The sequence below is a fragment of the Sminthopsis crassicaudata genome, chromosome 2, assembly GCF_048593235.1.
Source record: "Sminthopsis crassicaudata isolate SCR6 chromosome 2, ASM4859323v1, whole genome shotgun sequence".
Taxonomy (NCBI): Eukaryota; Metazoa; Chordata; class Mammalia; order Dasyuromorphia; family Dasyuridae; genus Sminthopsis; species Sminthopsis crassicaudata.
Genome location: NC_133618.1, coordinates 292,931,881 through 292,958,378, shown reverse-complemented (window position 1 = coordinate 292,958,378; position 26,498 = coordinate 292,931,881). Strand labels below are relative to the sequence as shown.

Genomic DNA, 26,498 nt, shown 5'->3' with positions numbered 1-26,498 from the left:
ACAAAAAAAAGAACTACTATAAATGTGTTTCTACAAATTAGTCCTCTGCTCCTTTTTTTATGTCGTTAGAGTACACACCTCCTAGTGTTACAGTTGGTGTATAGAGTTTAACAGGTTTTGAGGCACAGTTGCAAATTGCTCTCCAGAATGGTTAGATCATTTCACAGCTCCACCAATGGCAGTCTCAATTACTGGAAAATGTTATAGCATGCAAATAATATTTTCAGTCCATTTTTTATGCTTTTCAACATTTAAGTAGGTACAGTGGTAGGAGGGGGTTTAAATCTTAAAATATCAGAGATGAAAAAGACTTCAAGAGGTTTCAAATTCATTCCTTTCTTTCCAAGTAGAAAAACAGCTATTCTCACCTCCTAAGAATCAAAGGCTTATTTTTAAAGTTTCCTCAACATCCCCAGAGAAAAAAATTCCTGTGTCAAATCCTGATAGGAAAATAATCTTAATTTTATATTCCCTAGCCTATAACTATCCCCATTCTTTCCTACTTCTATGTAGAAAGATGTACTAGAGATTCACTTTCAACCCTGAGACCTATAATTTGAAGGACAGAATAGTTATAGCTGTTATTACCACATCTGTCTTCTGCTGAGCAAGGTCAAAAAAGCAATATCAATTGTAGGTGATTATGTGTCACAACTAGTAACTAAGGATTTTAAAGTTAGAAATTATCCTGTAATCTAGCTGAGATTCAGAATTTCACAGATGAGGCTCAAAAAGGCTAACTTGCAAAGGTACAAGTAGTGATCATCAATCCAGGTCATAAAATTCAAAGGTTTTTCTACTTCACAAAATGAAATCTAGGAAGGGAAATCACCCCACTGCCAGAAAGAGCACTTAATTTTATAAGATCACCAAGGAGCTTTTTGCATCACCAGTCTTAAACATAGACATCAGATCTTAATGTTTTCTAGATAGTTTTTTGTTTCTGAAATTAAACAAATATTTACTGTCATTACCTAAATTCAAAATGTTATACCAAGGAGAATGGGAAGTATGAAATAAGTATAATACAAAATCTCTACTTTCAATGTAGCCAGAAAAAGAATATACAAACATAAAACAGGGAATAATATTCAATAATATCCAACAAATTTATTGTAAGCCTACTGTGTACTGAGCATTCTTCTGGGTGCTGGTTTGAGGGCTTTCTTTCTTTAATTCTACATTTTCTTCAGGTTTGAGAGAAATGAGAAATCATGGATTTAATTTACAGGCAGGAGGACTGGTAGACCATGTCTGACCTTAACTTTCAATGAACTATTTATTCTCAGAAGATAAGTCTCCCATTACACATCAAGAAATACAAATATTTAAACAGCAATCTAGTCTTCTGTTGCTTTCCAACCTACTACCATATGTCTTGCCTTTTCAAGCTCACTGTTAACATTAAAATAACAGCCTTGCACTCCTCAAATATCTCCACTGCTGTTCTTTAGGTCTGCCACTTGAAAAGCCTGTCAGCTGCTGTCACTTGGAACCATCACCAATTTTCAGGATAATATTAGGAGTTATTGTTTACTGCTTATTTTACATCATGGTTTTCCATTCAATCATCCTACTCTCAGATGACACACTAGGCTATCAATACCGTAAGGTAACACTGTAGTTAAAAAGTAAAATTAAAAGGGAATGAAGGGCAGGGGAGGAGAAGCTATATGAATATTTATGACAGAACTTGGATATAGCAGGTGGTAATTTATTGATGGGAAAAGAACAGAGTATTTAAAAAAAATTGAAAAGGAAAGAAATTATTTTTAAGGTTCTCAGAACCAAAACTGCTTTGGACAAAATCTAGAAATAAACTCACTAATGAAAGAAACGACTCTAAGACCAGCAAGACATGAAAGGCACAATAATAGCTAGTCATCTCATCAAATGAAATGACATTATATTATATAATGTCATCAAATATCTGATCTAGTGCTATATCCTAAGTCAGAATTTTCCCAAATTATTATCTAGCATCCAGTAGTCAAAGATGCTTTCTTCTCCTTTGAAGATGAGAAAAATAACAACTACAACAACAAAAACAAAAACATGTAATGGAAATTTAGGAACCTGTTTTCTAAATAGAGCTGCTGAAATTGCACTGATTAAACACACTGGAAGATAATAATGCAAAGGAATAATCCATAAAATGATCCTTTTAAATCTTTGAATTTGTACATCATTCTGAAGAGAAGCTAAGATTGCATCCCATTCCTCCCATGCCACCTCTCAATTTCCCTCCCCTGATCCACCACAAGCATAGACCCTTTCTGGTTAGTGATTATAAAACAGGGCAGGTGGGAATCTTTTCATTCTTGTGCTAATTCTCAATAGCATATTAATACTTATGATCATTTTTGATCAGGTAAGGAAGGAATTAATAGGGAGTGAAAACTGGACAAGTGGTCCAGAAAATCAAAGGTACTTCTCAATAGTTTCTGACTTACACATATTCCTCTAGATAAGGGTTGGGCACCTTTTTTTCTGGGAAGGTTCACCGGAATATTTATAACATCATTTGCAGGCCATACAAAATTACTGACTTAAAACTTAAGCAATGGGAGATTGTTGTACCTAGCTTTCAATTCATCATTGGCTGCAGTTGCCTTTGCAAGATCAGACCAAATGATTTCTTGGGCCTTATAAGGCTTTGCAGACTGGATGTTCTCCACCCTGCTCTAGAGGTTAGGTTATCAGTTAGGTATCTGATTTACCTTCATAGTAAATAAAGGAAAATCACAAATTTAGTGCTTCTTTCTAATGAAAATTTTCAGCACAACTTACAAATATTAATTCATCCTGTTTTAAGTAATTCTATTTTCCAGAGAAGAAGTGACTTGATCAAGATTGTACAATGTTTTAAGAGCAGATCTTTTAGTAACATTAGATTTGATTCTTGACCCAAAGTCCCTTCCTCATTCTAAGGAATGTCTATAAGCATGCAGGCAATAGACTACCCACTATAACATGCCCTCCTGGGAGTTACTATTACCAGTCTGTCCTAGGCCCAACAGAGTACCTTTGACCACTGTCCTTTGCAGTGTCAACTCTACCTGGCTTGCCTCCTCTGAGGCCTTCAAAGGTCTCTGGCCCACGATTTCTTGAATCTATAGTTTAATAACTGGTAGCACGCTCAAGAACAGCCACGTGTAATCTTAAAAGCCTTTATTAGACCTACTCATTTGATGCCCTGACTTGTTAGCTCCCTAGTGAACACCTGGTCTGAAGACCCACATGTTCACTACCAAATGCCTTACCTCTCTGGGCTATCTATCAGTTTGGCTCAGCTAACCCAGGGTAGGGAGCCAGGTTAAAGAGAGTGACTTGCTGCCTGCAGTGGGCTTATAAAGGGTCTGTGAAGTCACACACGCAGTTAACCAGAGAGAGAGTCGTCACCCATTACGAAACTATCTCAATATGGCCAGGATCCCACCCACAGGGTAGACCTATATCCACAGAGATTACTTCTGAGCAACTCAATCTCCTGTTGCACTGTGGTCGCCCATTTAAAGGATCCTTACAACCTACAATATTTAACAAGGTCATAATGTTTTCATTTGAAACTATGCTATGTTACTAACTCTCTAAAAAGAATTAGGCTAGGCCACATGCTATTTAATCTGCACAGTGGTCATGATTTCTAAAAAGAAATCACTTTAACACAACAGATGAGCTACAACTGGCCCAAACTAGAGAAGATACTGGCAAGGCATAATGAAGACCTTTTTCTGAGTTAATGGAGAGAAAACTAAATAGACTACTTACATAAAGTTTTCTGGATATTCACTCAGGGCCATGTCAATGATGTTCAGAGCATCATGATAATGTTTCTGAGCTGACAATAAGAGTGCAAGGAGATGCAAAGAGTTGGCGTCATCCCCTTGGAGTTGAAGAGCTTGGCGAACATAACCCAGTGCTTCTGGTATCTGGTTGAAAACAAAAATCAAAGAATAAATAATTTTAAACAATGAAAACTATGCACAACAATCTTAAATATGTAATGTTTCTACATGGTATCCCAGCTGAATATTAAGATTCATATTTAATATGCTCTATAGTCTGATTCTGGGAAGGAAAAAAAAAGTGTCATAAGAGCCCCAGGATATCAATCACAAATCATAAAGAAACCAGAGTGTTTTCAAATAAGCATCAAATTCTTCAAAACAATAGAGTAACCAATGAAGTGAAGTGAAAGACTTTTTTTCTGAGTATAATTGCCAATATCAGAATTTTAATTTCTCCCTGCATAAACACTATTTTTCTTTGCCATATACTTCAAACTGCTTTTGATTATGCACAAACAGATATAGCCAAATTGGGAAACAACAAATAACCTGAAGTTTTTACTGGAATTAAATTCCTTCAGCTAAACTATTTCTATTTTTCAAAATCCTAGTGAAATGAGAGGATTTCTTCAAATAAAAGGGTAGGGATTCAGTTTATGATTTTATTAGTATAGCAAAATCATAGATGAGGAAGAATCTTCTTTAACTGAAAGCCAGCCTTTCTCAGTTGTTCTAGACAATTTCCTGGAGGCCTGAGAGAGTAAATACTACCTTGCCCCAGGGTCACCCAATTGGTATTAGGTCAGAGGTGGGATATGAATCCAAGTTTCCCTGGTTTGGAGGTTTAGAATATATCATAACACAATGCCTCTCAATAGAAAACTCATATAAATCAAAACAACTATGTTAAAATCTTCCCAATCAGTAGAATGAACCTTCTTTTCAACTGTCCTAGGTGACTGTCAATTGTAATAAATAGTGAAATTCATGGAATCCGAGGGACAGAAGAAACCTCAAAAATTGTCCAGGCCCAACTACTTCATTTTACAATGAAGAAACAAAGACAGAGGTAAATTAATGGTTATAGACACACAGCTAATTAGTTTACATAAAGAAAAATAAATCTAGGATTTGAACTTAAGCCTCCATCCATTGAGGGGTCTTTTTACCACATCATGCAGCTTCACATCTAAAATTTTAAAAGACTCTCTTCCGAAATAATCCCTAATGGAACTCAACATAGGAAGAAATTTCTAGTAACACTTATGATGCTGATGTACCAAAATCCATGCAGTATAAATCACAATCTTATCAAATTTAAAACATAACTGTTATAAATGATTTGTTGATTATAAGTACCATGTGAGTAGTGTGGGATACTTCTTTCAATTAGGTAAAAGTCTTCCAAATTAAATACAAAAAGCAAAAGAATGTATCTGTGTTCAATTTAGAGATACCCTAAATTTCAAATGGATTCTACAGAAAAGGAGAGAGAATTTTCATATGAATTCCAAAATAGGATATCAAAACTATCACAAATGCTTTCTTCAGTCTCTTCCCACTCTAATGCCATGTGTTGTTGGCAGCCACTTCTTAGTTTTCCTACTTCAAGGGTCTCCTTTAAAATCCCCAATGACTTTATTTCTCCAGGAGTTATAAAGCTTTTGCTCTCCTCTAATTCAATCAGTTCTCTCCTCCAAAAATGTCTTATTTGTTGGCCTTGGGACATATGCTCTAACTTCACAGAATCCAAATTTTAAAGAAGGAAACTTTGACCTCATTGAAACTAACCCTGATTTCACTAATGCCAAATTAGAATCCAGGGGAAATAAGATGCCCAATGTTACGCTATTGATTACTAGACAAGCTCAAGGAAAAGTCTGAGTTTCCAGAATCTCAGTCAAGGACTTTTTTCATCACTCCACAGTGGCTCTCTATAAAAAAAACCAAAAACTGTTTATTATAACAAGTAAAGGGGACAAAATGCTCAAACCAACACAGTCATCAGGAAAAAGCTATTTATGTAGAGATATTTCTAGGAAATGGATGCTACTACCACCACCAGAGTTGTCTTTGGTAACCGCTCCGGTATCCTTTTGTCTAGCTAGTCAACTATAATCACCAACCCTAATAAGCTATTGAGCACAAAAGAAAAAAAAATGTATAGTGAAATTCAAAGACCAATCATATTATAATGACCAATATAAACACCAATCATTATATAATGTATTCAGAGTTAGAAGGGACCTTAGAGATTTATTCAAGGGAGTAGTTTTTGTATTTTCTCTCTTATTGTCATTCACATTTATTTTTATATGAAATGATGGGACTGATTACCTATTCTTCCTGGTCTATGGAAAATGCATACAAGAATCTGCAATGGCTTTGGAAAATTCTTAGATTCTAGCTTCTGAGCACAAAAAGACCTCAGAGGCCATGATAATTCAAGCCATTCACTTTACAGAAATGAGAGCAAATTTTCTCAAGCTCATATAAAATTTTGAATCCACTGGAAAAAACAGACAGAAACCTGGCACAGAGAAAACAGGGCAAGGAAGGAATTACTGATTGCTACACCGACAAGGCTGTGCAATAAAGAAAATTCAGGAATGCTTTCTGAAAGGAAAGGCCTCTAGGGACAGTGAGTTTTCCTCATCTGAAAAATTAATTGTGCAAGTTCAGCTAGTGCTCAGAGTTCCCAGGATCTAGAAGTCCATACTGGCCACAGCCAGAACATGCCCATCTACACTGGCTCAGCAACACCCTAGCTGGGTCTTCCACAGAAATTCACTAGAATGGGTCACAAAATCACAGAGCTGAAACAGGCTTCAAAAGGCCTCTCATCCACATCCAGGAGCATCTCCAGTCGTCCTGATCTCTTCCTGGCCACTGGTGGCTCTGGAGGATAGAGTGAGGCAGGTGAACTTGCCCAGCCCTCCCTCCCTTAAGTCCAATTCACTTGTGTATCATGGTATCCCCTCCCTGATGCCATGGAACTCTTTGAGAGTGAAGGCCAAATACAACAGCAACAGGAAATCTCAACAAACTATTATTCAATCTTCAATTGAAAACCTCTGGCACTAAGGAAATGAGTTATCTCCTTACCTAATCCATTCAAACAACAAAGATTTTTCCTTATATCAAACTAAAATCTGTCTCTGTGTTAACCTCCTTCCACCCTCTTACTGAGCCTAGCTCTACCCAATGTGCCCATTCAGAATTCCTCTTATACATCACAGTCACTCCAATGTGACATGACTTCAAAATCATGTTCTCCTTCTTTTCCTCCAAGTTAGAAATTACTTGAAGTGATCTTCAGAAGATTACAATTTTTGATTGCTTCTCACCATTTTGAATAGTGGTGGCCAACGCAAAAAGAAATGGATCTCCATGGGTTCCATTACCAAGAAAACCACAAATTAGTATTAACTATGTTATGCTGTATTTTTATTTATTTTAGCAAGCATTTTCCAATTACATTTTAATCTGGTTCCAGCCCCACTTGAGTTTTGAGGCATACCCTGATGTACCACAATTTTGACAATATAAATCCCCCTAAGCCCTAAGCTGGGCTGGAGGGGTGCTCCCAGTGTGCAGGAACTAGATCTCCCTAATATTCATGCTACTATGGTTGCCTTGGGCAATTCTGAAGCCAGAGATAAGCCAGGATTAATATCACACAGCTTGGATTCAGCAGATAGCAAAGCTCTACAACATATCAATTTAATAAAAAAGGATTCTTTAATAGCTATTGGCTTTAGTACACAGCACCTCCCAGTAGGCCTACAGACATAAAGACTAGAGTAAACCCACTGTGCTGTCTGTTAATTCCTGAAAAGAGAGTAGAGTCCTCAAAGATGACACACTACTAAGAAGTTCGACTAGTCTTGGGATGGAGAAAGGAACTGTGAGGGGGAGGTAATTCCAAGGAATTTAGATCACAGAACTCCTCTGCAGCTCTCCTTCCTTTAAACTTAAGAGACTTCAACCAATACCATGAAGCCACCTCTGAGATCCTTAGGGTATCCTTCCAGAGCTTCCTCTTCTCCCCAGTTCCTTATATCCAAGTACCCCAGAACAATCTCGAGAACAATATTCCAACTTGTGCCTTAGAAACCAATTCTTCTGAGAGTTTAAATCCTTCATCACCTCTTCCTTGACAGCTTTCAGCCTTTCCGTATCTACTGGATTTCTACCTAAGTCACAACGGCCCTTTCTATTTCTTGATCTTTGCAGCATCTGACACTGCGAACAAGTCCTCTTGCTTCAATTTCTCTTCTCTGTCCTTCTATGACCATCTTGTCAAGACTTTTCTCCCACATGCAAGAAAGATTCTGTTTAATCTCCTTTGCAAGATGTTCATTTATGTACCTTGACCAATGGGTGTGTGTATAGAATCATTTTCTCTTGGATCCATCTTTTCTCACGAATTCCTCCTTCATTCATCTATCATGAAGAGATGGCTCTAATCTCTGTAGAGAACATGCACCCTTGCTTCCATTCCTTCCCATTTTCTTCAGCAGATCACCTTCATTATCATTGCCCTTTCCCTCCATTCTTCAGTGTCTCCCTTTCTAATGTCTATTTCTTGCTTGCCCACAAGTATACCTACTTCTTCCCCACCTCACTTGACCCAATCATCCCAACTCACTATTGTCCTATATCTCCTCCTCTCCTCTTCTTAGCTAAACTTCCTTAAGAAAGTCATTGATCCTAAATGCCTCCCTTTCCACTCCTCTCACTTCTCTTCTAAACCCTTTTGATCTTCTAAAACCCTATTAGATGTCCCATGGACATCTAAAATTCAGCATGAACAAAACAAGCTTCAACTATCTTTTCCTCCAAACTCTTCCTTTTACATTATTTCCCTATCACTCCCCAACTTTCCTATTACTGTTAAAGGCACCGCTATTCTCCAAGTCATCCATGTTGACAATTTAGGTAGGGGTCATCCTTTACCCCTCACTTATACTCGCCTTACATTCCAATTTACCATCAAGTCTTGTCCTTTCTAGCTTTACACCATCTTTCCTATAAGGCCCCTTCTTACCACTCACACTGCCATGGTCCTGGTATATAGGCCCTCACTAAAGCCTTACAATAGTCTTCTAGATGGTTTCCCTGTCCCAAGTCTTTTCCTAGTCCATTCTGTCTTTCATTCAATTGTCAAAATGAGTTTCCTAATGCATGGATCTGATCATTTCACTTTTTCACCTAATAAACTAGTGTCCCCCCTCATAACTCCAAAATCAATTATAAAATGCTCTTTGGCATTTAAAACCTTTCACAACCTGAGCCCTTCCTAACTTTTCAATCTTCTTATACTTTACTCCCTTCTATATACTCTACAATCCAGGTACATAGACCTACTGGCCTATTTGCTGTTCCTTAAACATAACAAGCCATGTTCTCATTCTGTGTCTTCTCAGTGGCTGTCCCTAATACTTAAAATGTCCTCTCTCCAACCTCTACCTCCTGGCTGTCAAGAAGACTCAGCTCAAATCCTACTTTCTACAAAAGGCCTTTCTCAGTCCTACTTATTTTACCTCCAAGACACGGCCAGAGCCTTCTTTCTGAGCTTGCCTTCCACTTACACTATATAGATGATTGACTGATTACAAAGGTTCAAGGTCCCAATTTAACTTCAAATTTATAAAAGATTAGTTACCACACCAACCTGAGAAAATGAAGGAATTAAACATGGATGGTATATCTTCCTAAGTTCAGGCTACAATCCCAGGAAACACCACAATATAAACTTACCTGTCTAGATATGGCCAGTTGCAGAGCCAGATAAAAAGCAGCTAGGTGATCTGTAGGTGACAAACTGTGGGCTCTGAAAAAAATTCAAATTATTTAACTATTAGTATACATTAAGAAGTATACATAAGTAGTATACATTAGTAAACATTAACAATGTCTACTTTTTTGTGCATACCTTTGATCCAACAATGTTACTACTGGGCTTATATCCCAAAGAGATTTAAAGAAGGACAAGGGACCTGTATGTGCAAAAATGTTTGTGGCAGGCTTTTTGTAGTGGCCAGAAACTGGAGACTGAGTGGATGCCCTGAGCAATTGGAGAATGGCTGAATAAATTGTGGTATATGAATATTATGGAATATTATTGTTCTGTAAGAAATGTCTAACAGGATGATTTCAGAAAGGCCTGGAGAGACTTACATGAACTGCTGCTGACTGAAATGAGCAGGACCAAGAGATCATTGTACACTTTAATATCAATATTATATGATGATCAATTCTGATGGATGTGACCATTTTCAACAATGAGATGAACTAAAGCAGTTCCAATAGAGCAGTAATGAACTGAACCAGCTACACCCAGCCAAAGAACTCTGGGAGATGACTATGAACCATTACATAGAATTCCCAATCCCTCTAATTTTGTCCGCCTGCATTTTTGATTTCCTTCACAAGCTAATTGTACACTATTTAAAAGTCCGATTCTTTTTATACAGCAAAATAACTGTTTGGACACGTGTACATATATTGTATTTAATTTATACTTTAACGTATTTAACATGTATTGGTCAACTTGCCATTTCAGGGAAGGGGTGGGAGGGAAGGAGGGGAAAAGTTGGAACAAAAGGTTTTGCAATTGTCAATGCTGGAAAATTACCTGTGCATAAAGTTCTTGTAAAAAGTAATTAAATAAATAAAATTAAAAAACAAAACAACAACAAAAGAATGTCTACTTTTCTAAGTTTACTTAATCATCTTTTTCTGTACCACTAAGAATTTGAATTTTTATTTGACTCCACCAGTGGTCATTATAACAATTTCTCTCTCACCATCAGAAATATATATATATAAAAGAAAAGTATGTCTTCAGTGACATAATCTTTGGTAAAAGATCACATTCTATTTCAATTGGTGATCTCATCAGCTCCCATGAAATTAGTTATCATCTCCATACAAATGATTCTTAGATCTCCTTATGAAGCTTTACCATCTCTCCTGATCATCACACTTACATCTGCAACTGTTTTTCAAACATCTCTAAGTGTATGTCCCACAAGCTTCTTCAATTCAGCATGTCCAAAGTTGAACTAATTATTGTCCCCACTGCATCAACCTCTTCCTTTGTTAACTTCCCAATGACAATTGTGGGTACCACCGTCCCAATCACCTAGGCTCACAACTTAGCTGTTATCCTAAATTTCTCATTTTCTCTTTCCCCCACCCTCGACTGTTCTACCTTCAAAATCTCTCTCATACACATCTCTTTCCTCATCACACCTGGCGTGGATCATCATCACCTTTGTGACCAATACAACAGCCTTTTGACTTGTCTCCCTGTGTTAAATTTCTTCCCATTTCAGTTCAACTCCTCTCAGTTATCAGTGATCTTAAAGTGCTTGGCTAGCAACATCATTCCACTGTTTCAATAAATTCCAGTGACTCTCTACCGTCTCCAACATCAAATATAGCATCCTCTGCTTGACCTTTAAGCCATTCATAACAAGGCACCTTCTTATTTTCAAGCTTCTATACTCCTTGCTCCCCTTCTCATGCCCCAAAATTCAGCAGCACCAGTCTCCTTGCTGTTCTTCCCACAAGACAGGCCAGCTCTTCACTCCAGGTATTTCCATGAGCTATCCTCCAATCCTAGAATTCTCTCCCTCCTCATCTTTGTCTCCTGACTTCCTTCAAGTCTCAAAGCTTAGTCCCCCTTAATGTTAGTGCCTTCCCACAAAGATGATCTCCAAATGATGCTGTCCATATGTTATTTTCTACATAGTTGTGTTGCCCACTGTCTCACTCATTAGGTTGTGAGCCCCTTAAGAACTATCTTTTGTCTTTTTGTATCCTCAGCACTTAACACAGTGTCTGACATATAGTAAGCACTTTAAAAATAGCTTGTTGACTTGAGCAAGAAGGAAGAAAGGAAGTGAAGGTAATAAACATTAAGTGCCTATTCAGTGTCAGGCAAAGGCTAAGAAATTTTCATTCTGATAGTATTTAACCCCACAATAACCTTAAGAGAGAGGTGCTGTTACTTACACTTTACAGTTAAAGAAACAGTCAGAGACTGTGACTGGCCCAAGGATACAGATTTACTAAGTGTCTGAGGCTAGATTTGAACTCAGATCTTCCTGACTAAGTTCAATGTTCATCTAACATACAATATAGGTGCCTCAGGGGTTTACAAAGGCTCTGAGTTGATTAATGAAAGATTAGATCAAATGAAATAAGGTTAATTAATTTAACATTACACCTCTAAGGGAGACCCAATGATATAATGTCTGGGCCAGCTCTCTGGAAGGCCTCAGGATCAGAGTCAGGATCAGTCAAAGTCCTTGTTCTTTAGGAGAAGTGAAGGAGTCAGGCAAGCTGACATGGGGCTCATTAAAGATGAATTCTGGACTTTGGAGTCCAGAACCTGAAGTCTCTCCCCTGATCATGCTGCAGCAGAGAGCTCTAACCCACTCCCTCCACCCTCCAATCTTTGCCTTCAATTACCTCATCACAACACATTCAGGTGTCAGTCGTGAGCAGTGTCATCACCCCACCATCTCATCTAAATATGGGTATGTAGAACCATTATCTCACATGGAATAGGTAATTAGCCTTAAGTACTCTGCTGTCTGATTCAAATGCACCTTTTCAGAGTTCCAGCCCTCTGCACAGTGAGGTCCAAATTGTTCTCTGGACACAAGGACTAGATCTTTAAATTACTCGGGTCACATACTGATTTCGCTCAATTAACTCTCCTGATATTATAGATAAAAATTTTTATGATTCAGAGAAGCCTCATGATAATCAAATCTAATTTATTTAAATTGTTTCTGATGAAATACCAAATTATGGGATGGGGGTGAGAGACTTTGTAATGCCGGGACTAGCTCTCTGGAGGACCTCAATATCAGCCTGAGTCCTTGTTCTTAGTGGAGGAGTGAAGGAGACAGGAAGGCCACATGGCTGTCAAAGATGGAGTCTGGAATCTGGCATTTTCTCTCGTGGCTGTGTGTAATGTTCTGTTTTTCTAAAATGTAAAATCGTTCTCTGGGAGGAGGTTTCTTCTGGAGGCAGCCTTCCTTTCAGTTCAGTTCAATAATCCCTAAATGCAGCCAGGAGTTAAAGTCCAGATCCTCTATTGTGTACTTCAAAGTCTTGAATCTTTTCCTGTCAGACTCACTCCAGCCACCTTCAGTCTCCAGCTCCCTCTGAATCCCAGCCAGCACAAAGGTAGACGTGGGAATGAATCAGACTCTGCCTCCGAGAGTGTGGGATTGTGGGTTTCCCAGAAGTCAATCCTAGATGTGAACCTCCCGGAAGTCCATGAGCAGGCTTTTCCTTTAGACTTGTGAATCTGCTGGACTTGCGAACCCACTGAATCCTGGCTCAGAACCTCCTTGAGCTTCTCTCCTTGACTCCTTCCAGACTGACCTCCCCACTCAATGTTGGCTCGTTATATTTCCCCAGAGAATGGGCTTGTGGGAACTCCTTAAAGAACCAATGAGTGAGCTCCTTTAAAGGTGTAAACTCTGAATTAGAGAATTGTTAAGTACCAGACAACCGATTTAGCACCTAGTAATAATCCTGACAGCTGTGGCTGAGCATCTTCTGTGTCTGAGACTTCCTTTAAATATCCCACTAAGATTAAGTCACTACATCACACTGAGCATGTGCAACTGTAGCCATTATTGTGCAAGTGCTAACAATAGTATCATTATATCACCACAGCACATTAAGTATATGTACTTAACTAGAGTGATTACATCATTAGCTAGAGAATCATTATCTCATCAATCATACTGAGTCTTAAGTATACCTTTTCAGAGTTCTGGCCTTCTACAAGACTTTCTCATTAAGATAAATCTAGTTTAATCTTCAAATTACAATCCTTGGTACCCTTTAATATAACTAATTAATAATTTTATTACATGGTCTGTAACACTGAAGGAGAAAAATAAGTGAAAAAAGATTTTTTTGCTTTGATAAGGAAGACTTAATTCATTGCATGGAGATATGATTCTTTTGCTACTGGATTGTTAAACGTAGCAAAACAAGTTTTCACTTTCTCTTTTAAAGGTTTTTCATTGCGTACAAGTTAAAAACATATTTTTATATTCTTCCATTGACATACTGTGATAAAAAAGAGATGCAGTGTTTACAAAGGACATGTTCAAGATTAAAAAGAACAACAAAATCATTTTATGATGGCAAAGGTATTAGACCACATCTTCCTGTTTAGAATAAAGGGACTATTCTCAATTTTTTTTCTTGCGAATAATATAATTAATATTCAATATTCTGGCAAGTTGGCACAATGGGTAAGAGATTCAGAGCTGGAGTCAGAAAGATCTGAGTTCAGATGTGGCCTCTGACCCTTACTAACTGTGATCTTGGTCAAGTCACTTAATCTCTGATTACTTCAGTTTTTTCATCTGTAAAAATTGGAATTATAATACCATCTCCAGGAATTGCTGTGAGGATCACATGAGAAAATGATTATAATCATAAAGCACAGTACCTATAGTATATTGTTGTTTTCATCCCAGTCTGACTCTTCATAACTTTATTTACGGTTTTCTTGGCAAAGACACGGGAGTGGTTGCCATATCCTTTTTTAGTTTATTTTACAGATGAGGAAACTGAGGCAAACAGGGTAAGTGACTTACCTAGGTCACACAACTAGTACATGTCAGAGGCTGGTTTTAAACTGACTCCAGGCCCAGCACTCTGTCCACTGCCCCACCTACCTGTATAACTAAGCAATACAGAAATTATTAACAACTAATCTGCTGGTGAGTTTGTCACCTCAAGCCTCCCCCCACTCCACTCAATCCTCCATTTAGCCACTAATGTGATTTTTCTAAATATAGGTTCAATCATGTAACACAGCTCCACCACCCCTCCCCTGCCCTCAATAAACTCCAGTGTCTCACTATTACCTCCAATATCAAATACAAAATCTTAGCATTCAAGCCCTTCATAATCTATTCTCTCTTACCATCCTAGTGTTTTTCACCTTATTTCCTGACAAGTACCCTTAGCTCCACTGACACCAACCTCCTTGACGTTTCATGAACAAGACATTTCCACTTCTCCACCAGAAATTTTTTCTGACTGTTTCCCATGCCTGGACCGGTGCCCCCTCATCTCTACCTTCTAGCTTCCCTTGAATTCAAGTGCCTTACCTTTCTTCATTTTTTAGCCTGACTATGGCTTATTTGCACATATTGCTTCGCTAGTTGTCTCCCCCATTAGACTGCCTTGCTCGAGGGCAGACTGTCTTTTGCCTCTCTGTATCCCAGTACTCAGCACAGTGCCAGGGACATCATCAGTGACTAATAAATGTTTATGGCAAACTCTTCCCTTCCTTAATCTTTCTTGATGACAGATAATGACACCATCATGTATTTGTGCAGTATTTTGTGGTTTGCAGAGGTTTTACATGCATTACTTCTCTTGTTCTCACAAGTGAGAGTCTGTCCCAAGTCATCTCCTTAATAAATGACACCGGTTGAACTTAGGCACAGGTCCTCTGACCTCTTTATCTTTTTTCTGGCTGACCTTAAGTGCAGTGCTTTCTCACTGAATCATGCTAAGTCTTCACTGAGTTGTAAGCATGACACTAACAGGAGAAAGGGCATAATTCTTGCTATTGTTCAAATTCTAGTTCTGTTACAGTTGACCTTGAGCAATTCATTTTACTTCCTTTTGCCTTAGTTTTTCTAATCTACAAAATGGGATTAATGGTGCCTATCCTAACTGCTTCATAAGAGTCTTATGATAAAGCCATCTTGTCAAATTTAAAGCAGTATAAAAATGAGTCATTATGATTACTATTCAAAGAAACAAACATGTCTGATAATCATGTCTGGGTTTATTTGTGAGTTTTTTTTTTTTGTTTGTTTGTTTGTTTTTACTGGAGGCTACTATTTTTTCATATGATCTTATCCTAATCCTGAGAGAATGTTTTTTATCTGTTTGCAAAGTCCATCTTTCAGGTTTATCCTTTTGTCTATTGGCCATCCAAAATTTTGCATATCATTGGAATTTTACTCTTTGCTGCCCAAAAAAAGTGCAAACTAGAATTCAATGATTTATATTTCTCTTTTTTCTGGTCTGACTCTCCCTCACATCCATACCACACATATTGGTAAGGAAAATGAAAAAAGGAATTCATTTTTAAGAGACACTTGCAAGTATTATACTTTTATTTTACTTCTTTCACTACCAATCAAACTTAATTTATACAAATTTTGGAAAAATTTCTCAGGATTATAATATCCTTAGCTGGGTCCACAAATTTTAAACATTTTAGTTCATGAATTATTTGTAAGTTATAATAAAAACCATCTCTACCCATTACCAAGTAAAATATTAGAAAATTATCCTATGAAGTAAGTGTGTGGGAGGCAAAAGGAGGAAAAAGCCTCAAAGCCATACCCTGAGTATATCAGATTCCTTCTATAACATACCATTTATAACAGGGGCCTCTGTCCTAGTCATGGTTTGTTTTGTCAAACAACAAAAGTTTTTAAGAAACTAGTATTTATATAAAAGAATAATCCTGAATCTAAAGAATCTTATATAGAGTTATCAATCTGAATTTATCACCCAAAGCACACATCAAGCATGTATGTTGAATTTCAAGCTTTTACTTTTCTTAATTTTGCTAATGAATCAAATTACTCCATTTAATCTATTCTTAGCCACCTTCTTTGCTCCCTTCACCTAAAAAGGGAAAAATATTAAAAATGCCAAAGCAGATTACTCTTCTTGTATATACTCTGAAAAACTTAAATTATAGTGTACCTATCAATTTCAAAAGCCAAGACTCTGGTAAAAAAGGAAGGACTACTTCACATAGTTCTAAGTAGTTCATTAAATAAAACTTATTATGTGATCTTATAATCTATGTATAAGGACATAAATTTACTTTAAAGTTATAAACATTTCATAAAAAGAATAAATTACCATCTCTACTCACTACTCAACATACTCACCATCAATTTAAGTTGGAAAAGCAAGGACTTCATGCTTTTTAGACAGTTTTAACAATGATTGCTATCACCTGGCCCATACAATTAACTATTCTGTATGGTAGGTAACTTATGGCAATTTTTGCAGATGAAAAAACTGGTGCTTAGTGAAGTTGTTAAAATATTTTTAAAAATCAAAATATAGTCATACTGATGAGCATAAATATGCTTATTTATATTTAATAAGCACATGTAATGACCACAATATATTAAAATGTAGTCATAAATAATACAATTTGCAAAGTAACCTTCCTGTAGTACAGATTAAATCTTCTTTAACTCCAACTTTATTCCATACTTTTGATTCAAGAAAATTCTATTGTTGAGAAGGGACTGTTCTAAGTCCTGAGGTAAAGCAAGACAAAAAAAATGACATAATTTCTGGTTGAAAAGTTTACATTCTACTTACTACAGGACATCTGACAAGATTATACAAGCAATGGTATGATGGGGAAAAGGAAAAGATCAAGGGAAAAAACCGAGAATAAGAAACACCCAAAGCCTTCAATTTTACAGAAGATGAAACTGAGGTTCAGGGGGAAAGTTACATAGGGAGTAAGTCAATTTCTAATCCCATTTTCCACATTCAAGGCTGAGGGGCACCCAAAGGAGCTTACCATGTACAAATAGATTTAAATAATGAGATTGTAAATATATCCAAAACAACAGAAACAAAATTATAACAATTTTGTGGTGCAATAGCTAGATGTAACAGACAGATCTGTAATAGATTTGATATATAAACAAAGAATAGTCACATGATTTTTCACAGACATCAGTAATAGCATGAAAACATTTATTTATGCTACTTAAAAACAAAACTGTCTCCAGATTTTAACAAAAAGAAAAATATTTTAGAAAATGCTTACAATCATTGGCTTGGTAATGACAAATGTCTTTAGTAAAAAGATCACTACCTTATATTGTCACATATATGTCTTTGTGGAGATCAAAGAGCTGATGATAAAATGCACCCAAATGAATAAACAGATAAAGAATATGGATTCATATGGCAACAAATGATGAAGCAATTTTTAATGCAATATGTTCTGTACTACAGAAGACTTCCAGAGGTAAAAGCACTGTTTATCTAATCTTTATAAATATCTCTTCTTTTTTATACTTATAATGAGGTCTTTTCCCTCCATTATGTACAGGAGAATGGAAAGATTTACACCCACTCACCTCTGAAAAGCAAGAAGAGCCTTTCTCTGCAGGACTTCTTGCATCCCTCGCAAAGAAGCTGAGAAAAGAATTTAGTCAGTCAGTGTGGAATACATAGACAGAAAATTAAGATTATACACATAAAATCAATTGCCAAAAAATAAAAAATAAAAGAGGATATGGCAAACCACATTTACTGAATGGCTACGAGGTATGCTCAGGATTTGTAGGGAATGGAACAAGAATTTAATACCATGCCTTTGAGAGCTTATGATTTACTTGGGGAGATATGTCCTATATGTCAACTACAGGACAATTCTGAGGTTTACTATGACATTTTGACAGGCCAATGGTCAGCTCCAGCAGTACATAGGTATATTTTACTTCTGAGTAGAAGATGTACCAATTCAGAGATGTATCAATCCCTATACATATCAACAGCTTAATTGATTAGAAGATGATGCTATGAAGGACAAGGTCACTAGTCAAAGTTCTATATGGACCAAGTAAATTCAACTCTATTTCATGGCCAAGAATAGTTCTTCTAATATGGATTTAATTCCCTTCATTAGGATGCTGTGAATAGATCATTAAAAACTTATCATGGGGGCAGCTACATTGCGCAGTGGATAGAGCACCAGCCCTGAATTCAGGAGGACCCAAGTTCAAATCTGATCTCAGACACTTAACACTTCCTAGCTGTGTGACCCTGGGCAAGTCACTTAACCCCAGCCTCAGACTATTGAAAGAAAAAAAAATTAACTTAAAATTTGTACTTTCCACTCACAAAGGGTCAATTGTTTTATAATGAAATAATAAACTAATTTACAATGCAGGACTGAAAAAGCATATTTCACCAGAAATTAAGTAGAGGAATTCCCATGGAAACAAATTTAGAGAAAGGACTGAAGATATTCTTTAGGTATCAATACAAAACCCAATGGCTAAATACCCATAGAAAAAGGTAAAAGTAGAATATTGCAAGGAGCTTTAAAATATATTTATAATAGCCCTTATGCCAAATTCCTCATTTCATTTAGAGTTGTACACTTTTGGAGTTACAAAAGACCTGAAAGAATATGAAGTCCAACTCCCTGTGAGATAGGTAATTAACCTATCTGGGGTGGTTTCTCTAACTACACATCTCGTGTTTCTTCTGAGCTAATTCAATTCTGCTTTGCTAGTATATCCCTGGAAATTAGGTTTGACCCTGTGTCATTTGACATTTTAATTAAAGATTTGGATGAAGGTACAGACAAATGCTTGTCAGATTTGTGAGTGACACAAAGCTGAGAGAGATGACATGTTAGATGATAAAAGTCAGGAACCAAAAACATCTCAATGGACTAAAACAATGGGGTAAATTTAATAAAATGAAATTTAACAGAGATAAATAATACAATCCTTTCTGTTCAGTCATTTCAGTCAATCATGCCTGATTGGGAGATTAACCGTGCCATTTACAAGGTGAATAAGTGGCTATAGGAGTTGAAGTTTGACCTTCTATCCAGTGCTTCTTCTATATCATCCAGCTATTTTTTCTAAAACTAAAGATGGAAGAACAGTTAAATCCACCAACTATGTGTTCTGTAACACAAAAGAACACGAATTCAACAATGTACAAAATCCATAGGATGTGTCATATTTTGTGGAAGATCAAAAATGGAAGCAGTCCGAAGATAGTGTTCTCTTATAACAACACAAGAAACCAATAACATTTAAAACATTATATTAGCTGTAAAGAACACACCAAGTTCAGAACATAATCTGAGAATCTTCTACCTCAGTTATAGCTAATTCTAAAGTCTATATTATGCTTGTTTCCAAAAACTGTACAGTTTTCATTCTCTACTGTTATATGCATGGTTACACTTATGCAATATAAAATAGTTGCTGGTGAGTAGGGGGAAGGGAGAGAGAGCAAGGAGGGCTAGGACTGCAATCATTGTTTAGAACTGAAGGAGGTGAAACACTGCTTTAAGTCACCATCTCTGTAGCCCAACAACCCTTTCCAAAGAGAAACCAACACACTACCTATGGGTAAGAAGTTGGGGATGGATCTAGTCTCTGGCCAAGCTCATACCCCATACTCAAATACACCCTAACCCATTTGTAATGATTGCCATGGAGACTATGAAGATGCAGCCCAACTATCCTGCCCTTCTGTCACATGTGGGAAGCCTTTCCTTGCTTATGAATCATCTTCCCAAGACAGCAACATAGGCTCCTCCTGCTCCCACTTCATCTTACCATCAGTGGCCTGCAAACTGTAAGTGAGTCCCAAAGCTAAGTAACCTTTGGCTTTGAACTCTGATGTTTTCTCTCCCATGTCAACTACATTTTTGGCAAAATTTTCAGCTTCTTCCAACTGAAAAAGAAGACAAGTTTAAAGATACACATAATTTATTCTACTACTTGAGAATAATTTTTTACATAAGCTCCTATAAGAATTTATGATTGAAAGGAGAAATTTACTAGATTACATTTTTAAAAATGTTAAGAGAAGCCTCCAAACTCTGAGGCCTCTCTTCTGGACCATAATTGCACAGGATTCTTACTTTGTTTTCTCCTTTTCTTCTCTAGCAATTAATTTTCTCCTTGTCTCTCTTAATCACTCTAAGAGTCATCATTGGGTCTCTTTCCATATATCATTCTATATATCACTACGATATCCTCTCAAAAAATTCACTCCACATATCCAAATAATGTATTATTTATATTTCCAAAGAATTAAAAACCATTGGTATGTTTTTAGGGTTTTTCCTTTGCTTCAATTAAAAAGCAAATACATGGATTGTTTTTCATCTTATAGTTAAAGATTATTAGATGGTTTTAAATTTAAAATTTTAATTATTAAATCAGATTTTTAATCAACATATTCATACATGCATTCCTTCAAAAGATATTATTCACTATCTACTATATGTTAATATACCATTTTAGAGACTAGATGAGATACAAAAATCAGATAAAATCATTGCTCTTGAGACATTTATAAAATAGAAGTAATGAAGTATGTACACAGAATAATATAACAAAAATTCAAAGTGTCCTTTTTAAATTTAGAAAAAAAAATTGATACCATTTATGGAGGGTAGTACAATTCCTCCTGAATTTGATATTCAAACTGAATTTAAAACTCAAAAATTCATTTAGTTGGTTCCATTTCTTTATTTATTATACATTGGAACCACTTATATCCAAAACTTCTTGGGTAAAAAAATACTACTTGTATGGGTCAAAACCTTCTATCTGTAAAAATGAACACAACTTCCTAGATGCTTCTCCATTGAATGTTTTGCCTTTAAAAATATGATCTTTTTCCAACAATGAGATGAACCAATTCAGTTCTAATTGAGCAGTAATGAACTGAACCAGCTACACCCAGCGAAAGAACTCTGGGAAATGACTATGAACCACTACATAGAATTCCCAATCCATCTATTTTTGTCCGCCTGCATTTTTTATTTTCTTCACAAGCTAATTATACACTGTTTCAAAGTCCGATTCTTTTCGTACAGCAAAATAACTGTTTGGACATGTATACATATATTGTATTTAACTTATACTTTTAACATATTTAACATGTATTGGTCAAGTTGCCATGGGGGGGTGGGGGAGGGGGAAGGAGGGGGAAAAATTCAAACAAAAGGTTTGGCAATTGTCAATGCTGTAAAATTACCATGCATATAATTAATAAAAAAAAATGATCTTTTTCTATATCTAATCCGTCAGAACTTAAATAGTAGAAAATTAATTTCTGTTATGTTTACCTTTCTATTTATAAAACAAGATACACTAAAAAATCAATGGGCATTACAATGTAGCAGAATTTCCCTTTGAGCAAATTCTTCTTACCAATAATCTCTGAGATGAAAAAAATTAGTCAACCAGATATGAATTTAAGATTTTTCTATCATTAGAAACCTCTACTAGTAACATATGAGCTTTTTGTTTCTATTTAATGGACCAAATTTTAGAAATTCACACATCTGCACTGTACCTGAGTATAATTCAATAAATATTTGAAGAATATCAATGCATTTGCTAAACTGAAATGAAGCAGAAAAATAATGTAGAATAGAAGTAAACCTGTTTTTACACAAATTCAGGATACTTTACACAAAATCCAATAAATGAACATCAAGATTTGTACCACAAGTAAATAAGAAGGTGATGATTCACTTTTTAAAAAGGATTCCTTTAAAACACAAGATATTTTAAAAGTAAGTTACTGAGTAAAATGTTTACTTACATGCTACCTTTAAGTAGCATTCCTATAGCAAAAAGTAAGATAACATTCGGGCAACAGTTCTAATACTGCAATGCTACAAAATTTTTGAGCTAATGTTGTTATAACTATAAAATAACACATTGAAATAGTATTTAAAGCCAATAAGGATTTTAAAACTCTGACTTACCCAATGAAGGGAACCCATACACAACTTTGCAGCGAGGAGAGGAATGGTAGCATCATCAGGTTTCAGACGGATACATTCTTTCAGAACCTTTACAGCACGGGCAGACTTGACAAAAGGGGAATATTTCTGTGAAAAAACTCAATCACAAAGTTTGTGACAAAGACACTAAAAAAATCTTGGGGGAAAGTGGCGGGAGGGAAATTATATTTATTAAAATACTTCTTGATTATATTTTTAACTTCTGATCAAATAAGTGAACAGGCCCTGCAGATGCAGAGACTTCTTATCCCTGCCACCATTTTTTTTTTTTTACTATATCTAATAAATGCCGGGCATTGCAGGTTCTGACAGACTTCTGGGACAACAATAATTTACCAAGAAACAAGAGTAGAAAGGAGAGGAAAATCTTGACTGAAATTATTTCAGTTTTTTTCAACTTACAAATCATTCCTTATTAATGAAATAAGAACTGAACACAGAAATAAGTTTATATTTATGGGGGAGAGGAGGAAGAATGACCTCTCATTTATCTTTCAATAAACAAAGTTTGGGGCTAGTTTCCCCAAAAACATATACAACTCTCTAACTTAAACTTTATGACTTGCTGAACAAGGGTAGAGTGGACCAGAATGAAATAGAAACAGTCAATTGAATTTTCTCTTTCATAAACTTTACCTTCAACCTATTTCACTAGAACTTAAAGCTTGAATATTTAATTTTCTGTTCTAGAAACACATCTTCCTCCCAAGCTTTTACTATTCAAATGGCTAGGGGAAAAAATTTACTCTAAAGAATTATCCCTCTCAATAACATGATTTCATATTCCTCCAGATAAGCAAAAGAGGTTAGTCCAATTGCTTAAACTATTACCTTAAACAGGACTTTCAATATCTGGTTTTTACTTCCATAAGATGCAATTTAATTTCTGGTCACAAATTTCCTAGCACAAATGCTGAAATTGAGACCTGTACATGTCACTCACTTTTCCTGCAGCCATCAGTGATAATGCAAACTGGTACCAGAGGTGGAACTCCTCAAACGCAAACTTCATGGCTCTTTCTAAACACTAGTTTGAGAAGGAAAAAAAAAATCACAAATTGTGAATGTAAAATTGATGAATTAGTTTCAAGGTTTTAAAAGCACACCTCTATGAAGTATCTAGACTGTTCCATAGTTGAATCATGCTTATATTCTAAGACTTCTGTAAATACTGTATGGATACACAATGAAAACAGACTGTAATTAATTTAACTAGAGAGCTGCCTGATTGTCAGAAAAACAAGGACTCAATTTACTGCCTATGACACAAACTAGTGGTATCAGCCTAAAAGAGTCACTTGACCCGGGGGATTGGGAGAGGGAAGAAGAAGGTTGAAGCGACTCCCAGGCAACTCTCTAATATGATAACTTCTAGATTATGTGTTGATCAACACTGATAAAAATTTCCTTACTGGGAATTCATCATCACCACCAAAGCAATTACAAACCTGGCTTAAAGAAAAAAGTTATACATAAATTCCTACAAAGGAAAAAGATTGACTCGTGGTGTAACAAGCCCCCCATTCAAATTCCTACCCTGTCATTTACTAACTTTATACTCTTAGAAAACTCACTTCACTTCCCTTTTACACAAGATGATGGTATTTGGCACGACTCATCTTGTTGGCAAATTGTAAGAAAAGCATTTTACAGCCATATCTACACTTAAGGAAAATCACTTTAGTCACAGTATGGAGGCTGAGCCAAAGTCAGGAGAGAACTGAGGCAAAGAGACAGATTTGTTGGCTCTTGCAATAAGGAAGACAAGAAGCGACATGGACCTGATATAATGTCAAGGTAGCAGGTCACTGCTGGATTCTACTAGGCAGGAGAATAAGTGATTGGGTACAGTTAATAATGATGCCCAGATAAAAAAGCCTGACAACTTTAAATGTAGATATTGTTGTTTTATTGATTATCTAGACTTAAAAAATATAAATTAGGCAAATGAAACTAAAAAGTGCATATCCATATATTGTTCCCTGTTTCCATCAGTCATCCCTCCTCACTGGCTGCTCACAAAGCTCAAGCACCACTTCTGATTCCCTCTAGACTACTGTTCTCCCTCTGAAGCTATCTTATCTTTAACTACTTGGTATTTATATTCTTCCATTCATTCCATAATGAAGAAAACCACTGCCAAGAAAATCCCATGGACAGAGGAGTACACAGAATCAAAAAAACTGGACAAGACTGAATGAACAACTCTGTTTATACTTATATGGATACCTGTTTTCTTATCGGTTATAATGTAAACTCCAAGTGAGTAAAGATAGTTTCAGTCCCAGAATTAGTTTCCAACACATACCACAGTATGTGGTACATAGGAAATAATAAATGTTAGACTAACTATAATGTCCCAGGCTTTCAGGAATTAAATGTTTTTTTGGTTTTTTTTGACTAAAAGAACATATGATGTAACTTTAAAAATTAGACCATTTTAAAGAGAAAGCTGCCAAAAAAAAATACCAAAGAGAAAAACCACTGTGAATTTATAATCAAAAAGTTCACTGTGGGCCAACTACTACTACTGAAGCTATCATGAAAGAGGCATCTTGACTTCAGTTGTAGAATGAACACATTACATGTTCTTTGGCGAGGAAGGAGAGCAGTAAATTCATCTTGGGAGAATCAAAGAAGCCTCAAGAGATTATCTAATCCAACTTAACAAGAAATAAAAATCCCCTATAATACACACTAGTCAAGGGTCATCTAGCCTTTGCTTGCTATTGTTCTCTGGCCATCCTACCTTCCCAGACCACCTATTTCAATTCCTAAATAATGCAAAGTGATTTTTTCCTCAAATTAAGCCTTCACTGTCTTTGTAATTTCTACCCCCTGTTCCTACTTTTGCCTTCCAGAGTAAGAAGAAAAAGTTCCATCCTTTTCAGCTGAGAGGCCTTCAAATAAGTGAAAGCCTCTATGGTGTTCCTCTGAAAACTTCTGGATGATTATGCTTTATTCCTCCTTTTAGTTCTTACATGAACTCCAGTCCTTTCACTTGAAAGTTGCCTTCCTTCAGACTTTCTCACATATACATATCTTTCCTGATATGTATCATCTAGAAATAACCCCTACACCGTGGGGCAAGGGTAGGAATTTTTATATTTATCTCTATTAGCATGGAAACAAAGAAAACAGGGATAACAAAGACAATGAACAAATACACAGAGGTGAATAATCCTAGCAAAAAACAAAAACAAAAACTGAGTGGAATTTATGAAGAGGGTATACATTAGAAAGAAGTAGGAATACTTCTGGATAGATAAGGATATTCAAAGGAAGGCTTTAAATAGTTAGCCTGAGGAGTTCAGATTTGGCCTGATACACAAAATGGAGTTATTATTCCTGTTCTTAAACAGCAGCAGCATGCAGAAAATAGGTGAGCATCAAGTGGAATGATCTGGATGAAGGGAACACAGAGGAATGATGAGGGAGGATATGAAATAATAAAAGTTTGGACTTAGGATGATGACTGGATCAGAAAAGAAGGGTCAAAGTAGAGATTAAAGAATAGACACAATGTGGAAACTGACTATGGATAGGAAAGGTAAAAGAGCCTCAAACAATGGGAGACAGAAAAGGAGAGACATTTGAAGCGGAAAATAAATATAAATCAGTCAATCTAACAATAAGCCTAAAATAATTCAGTGTTATTATATCCATTAAATGACATACATACACACACATATATATGTCAACGAAAAATGTTTTATGTTTCTTCCTCTTTTCACTAGTTTGAGCAATACATATCAACTGTTTTTCTTATAAATGAATGGAGAGCAAACTTGGAAATAGTCTGTTCTTTAAAAAAAAAAAGCCTAGATGCTAAAAATAAATGTGTACACATATTTCCTTTTATTCTAAAAGGTAAAAGTCAGTAAAGTAAAATTTGCCAAGTATTTAATTTAAGCACAAGATAGAAAGGACAGGAGATAAGCTTTGTTCCACTTCCAAAGAAATGTATCATTTAGTTGGGGGGAAAAAACAAACCACAAACATATAAATATTTAGAACAGAATACTACATAAATAAAATTGATTTAAAGCATATATTAAGTCCCATGA

General features: G+C 36.0%; 1 protein-coding gene across 1 annotated transcript in view; it reads right to left on the bottom strand.

Annotated features, from left to right (window-relative positions):
- TTC7B (tetratricopeptide repeat domain 7B) overlaps positions 1 to 26,498 on the bottom strand; it is a 314,975-nt gene that overhangs the window by 123,801 nt on the left and 164,676 nt on the right. Inside the window, 6 exon segments of the mRNA XM_074289731.1 lie at positions 3,772 to 3,932; positions 9,555 to 9,627; positions 17,993 to 18,050; positions 20,222 to 20,339; positions 22,393 to 22,497; positions 23,375 to 23,458. Of these exon segments, the coding sequence (XP_074145832.1) occupies positions 3,772 to 3,932; positions 9,555 to 9,627; positions 17,993 to 18,050; positions 20,222 to 20,339; positions 22,393 to 22,497; positions 23,375 to 23,458 (599 nt within the window).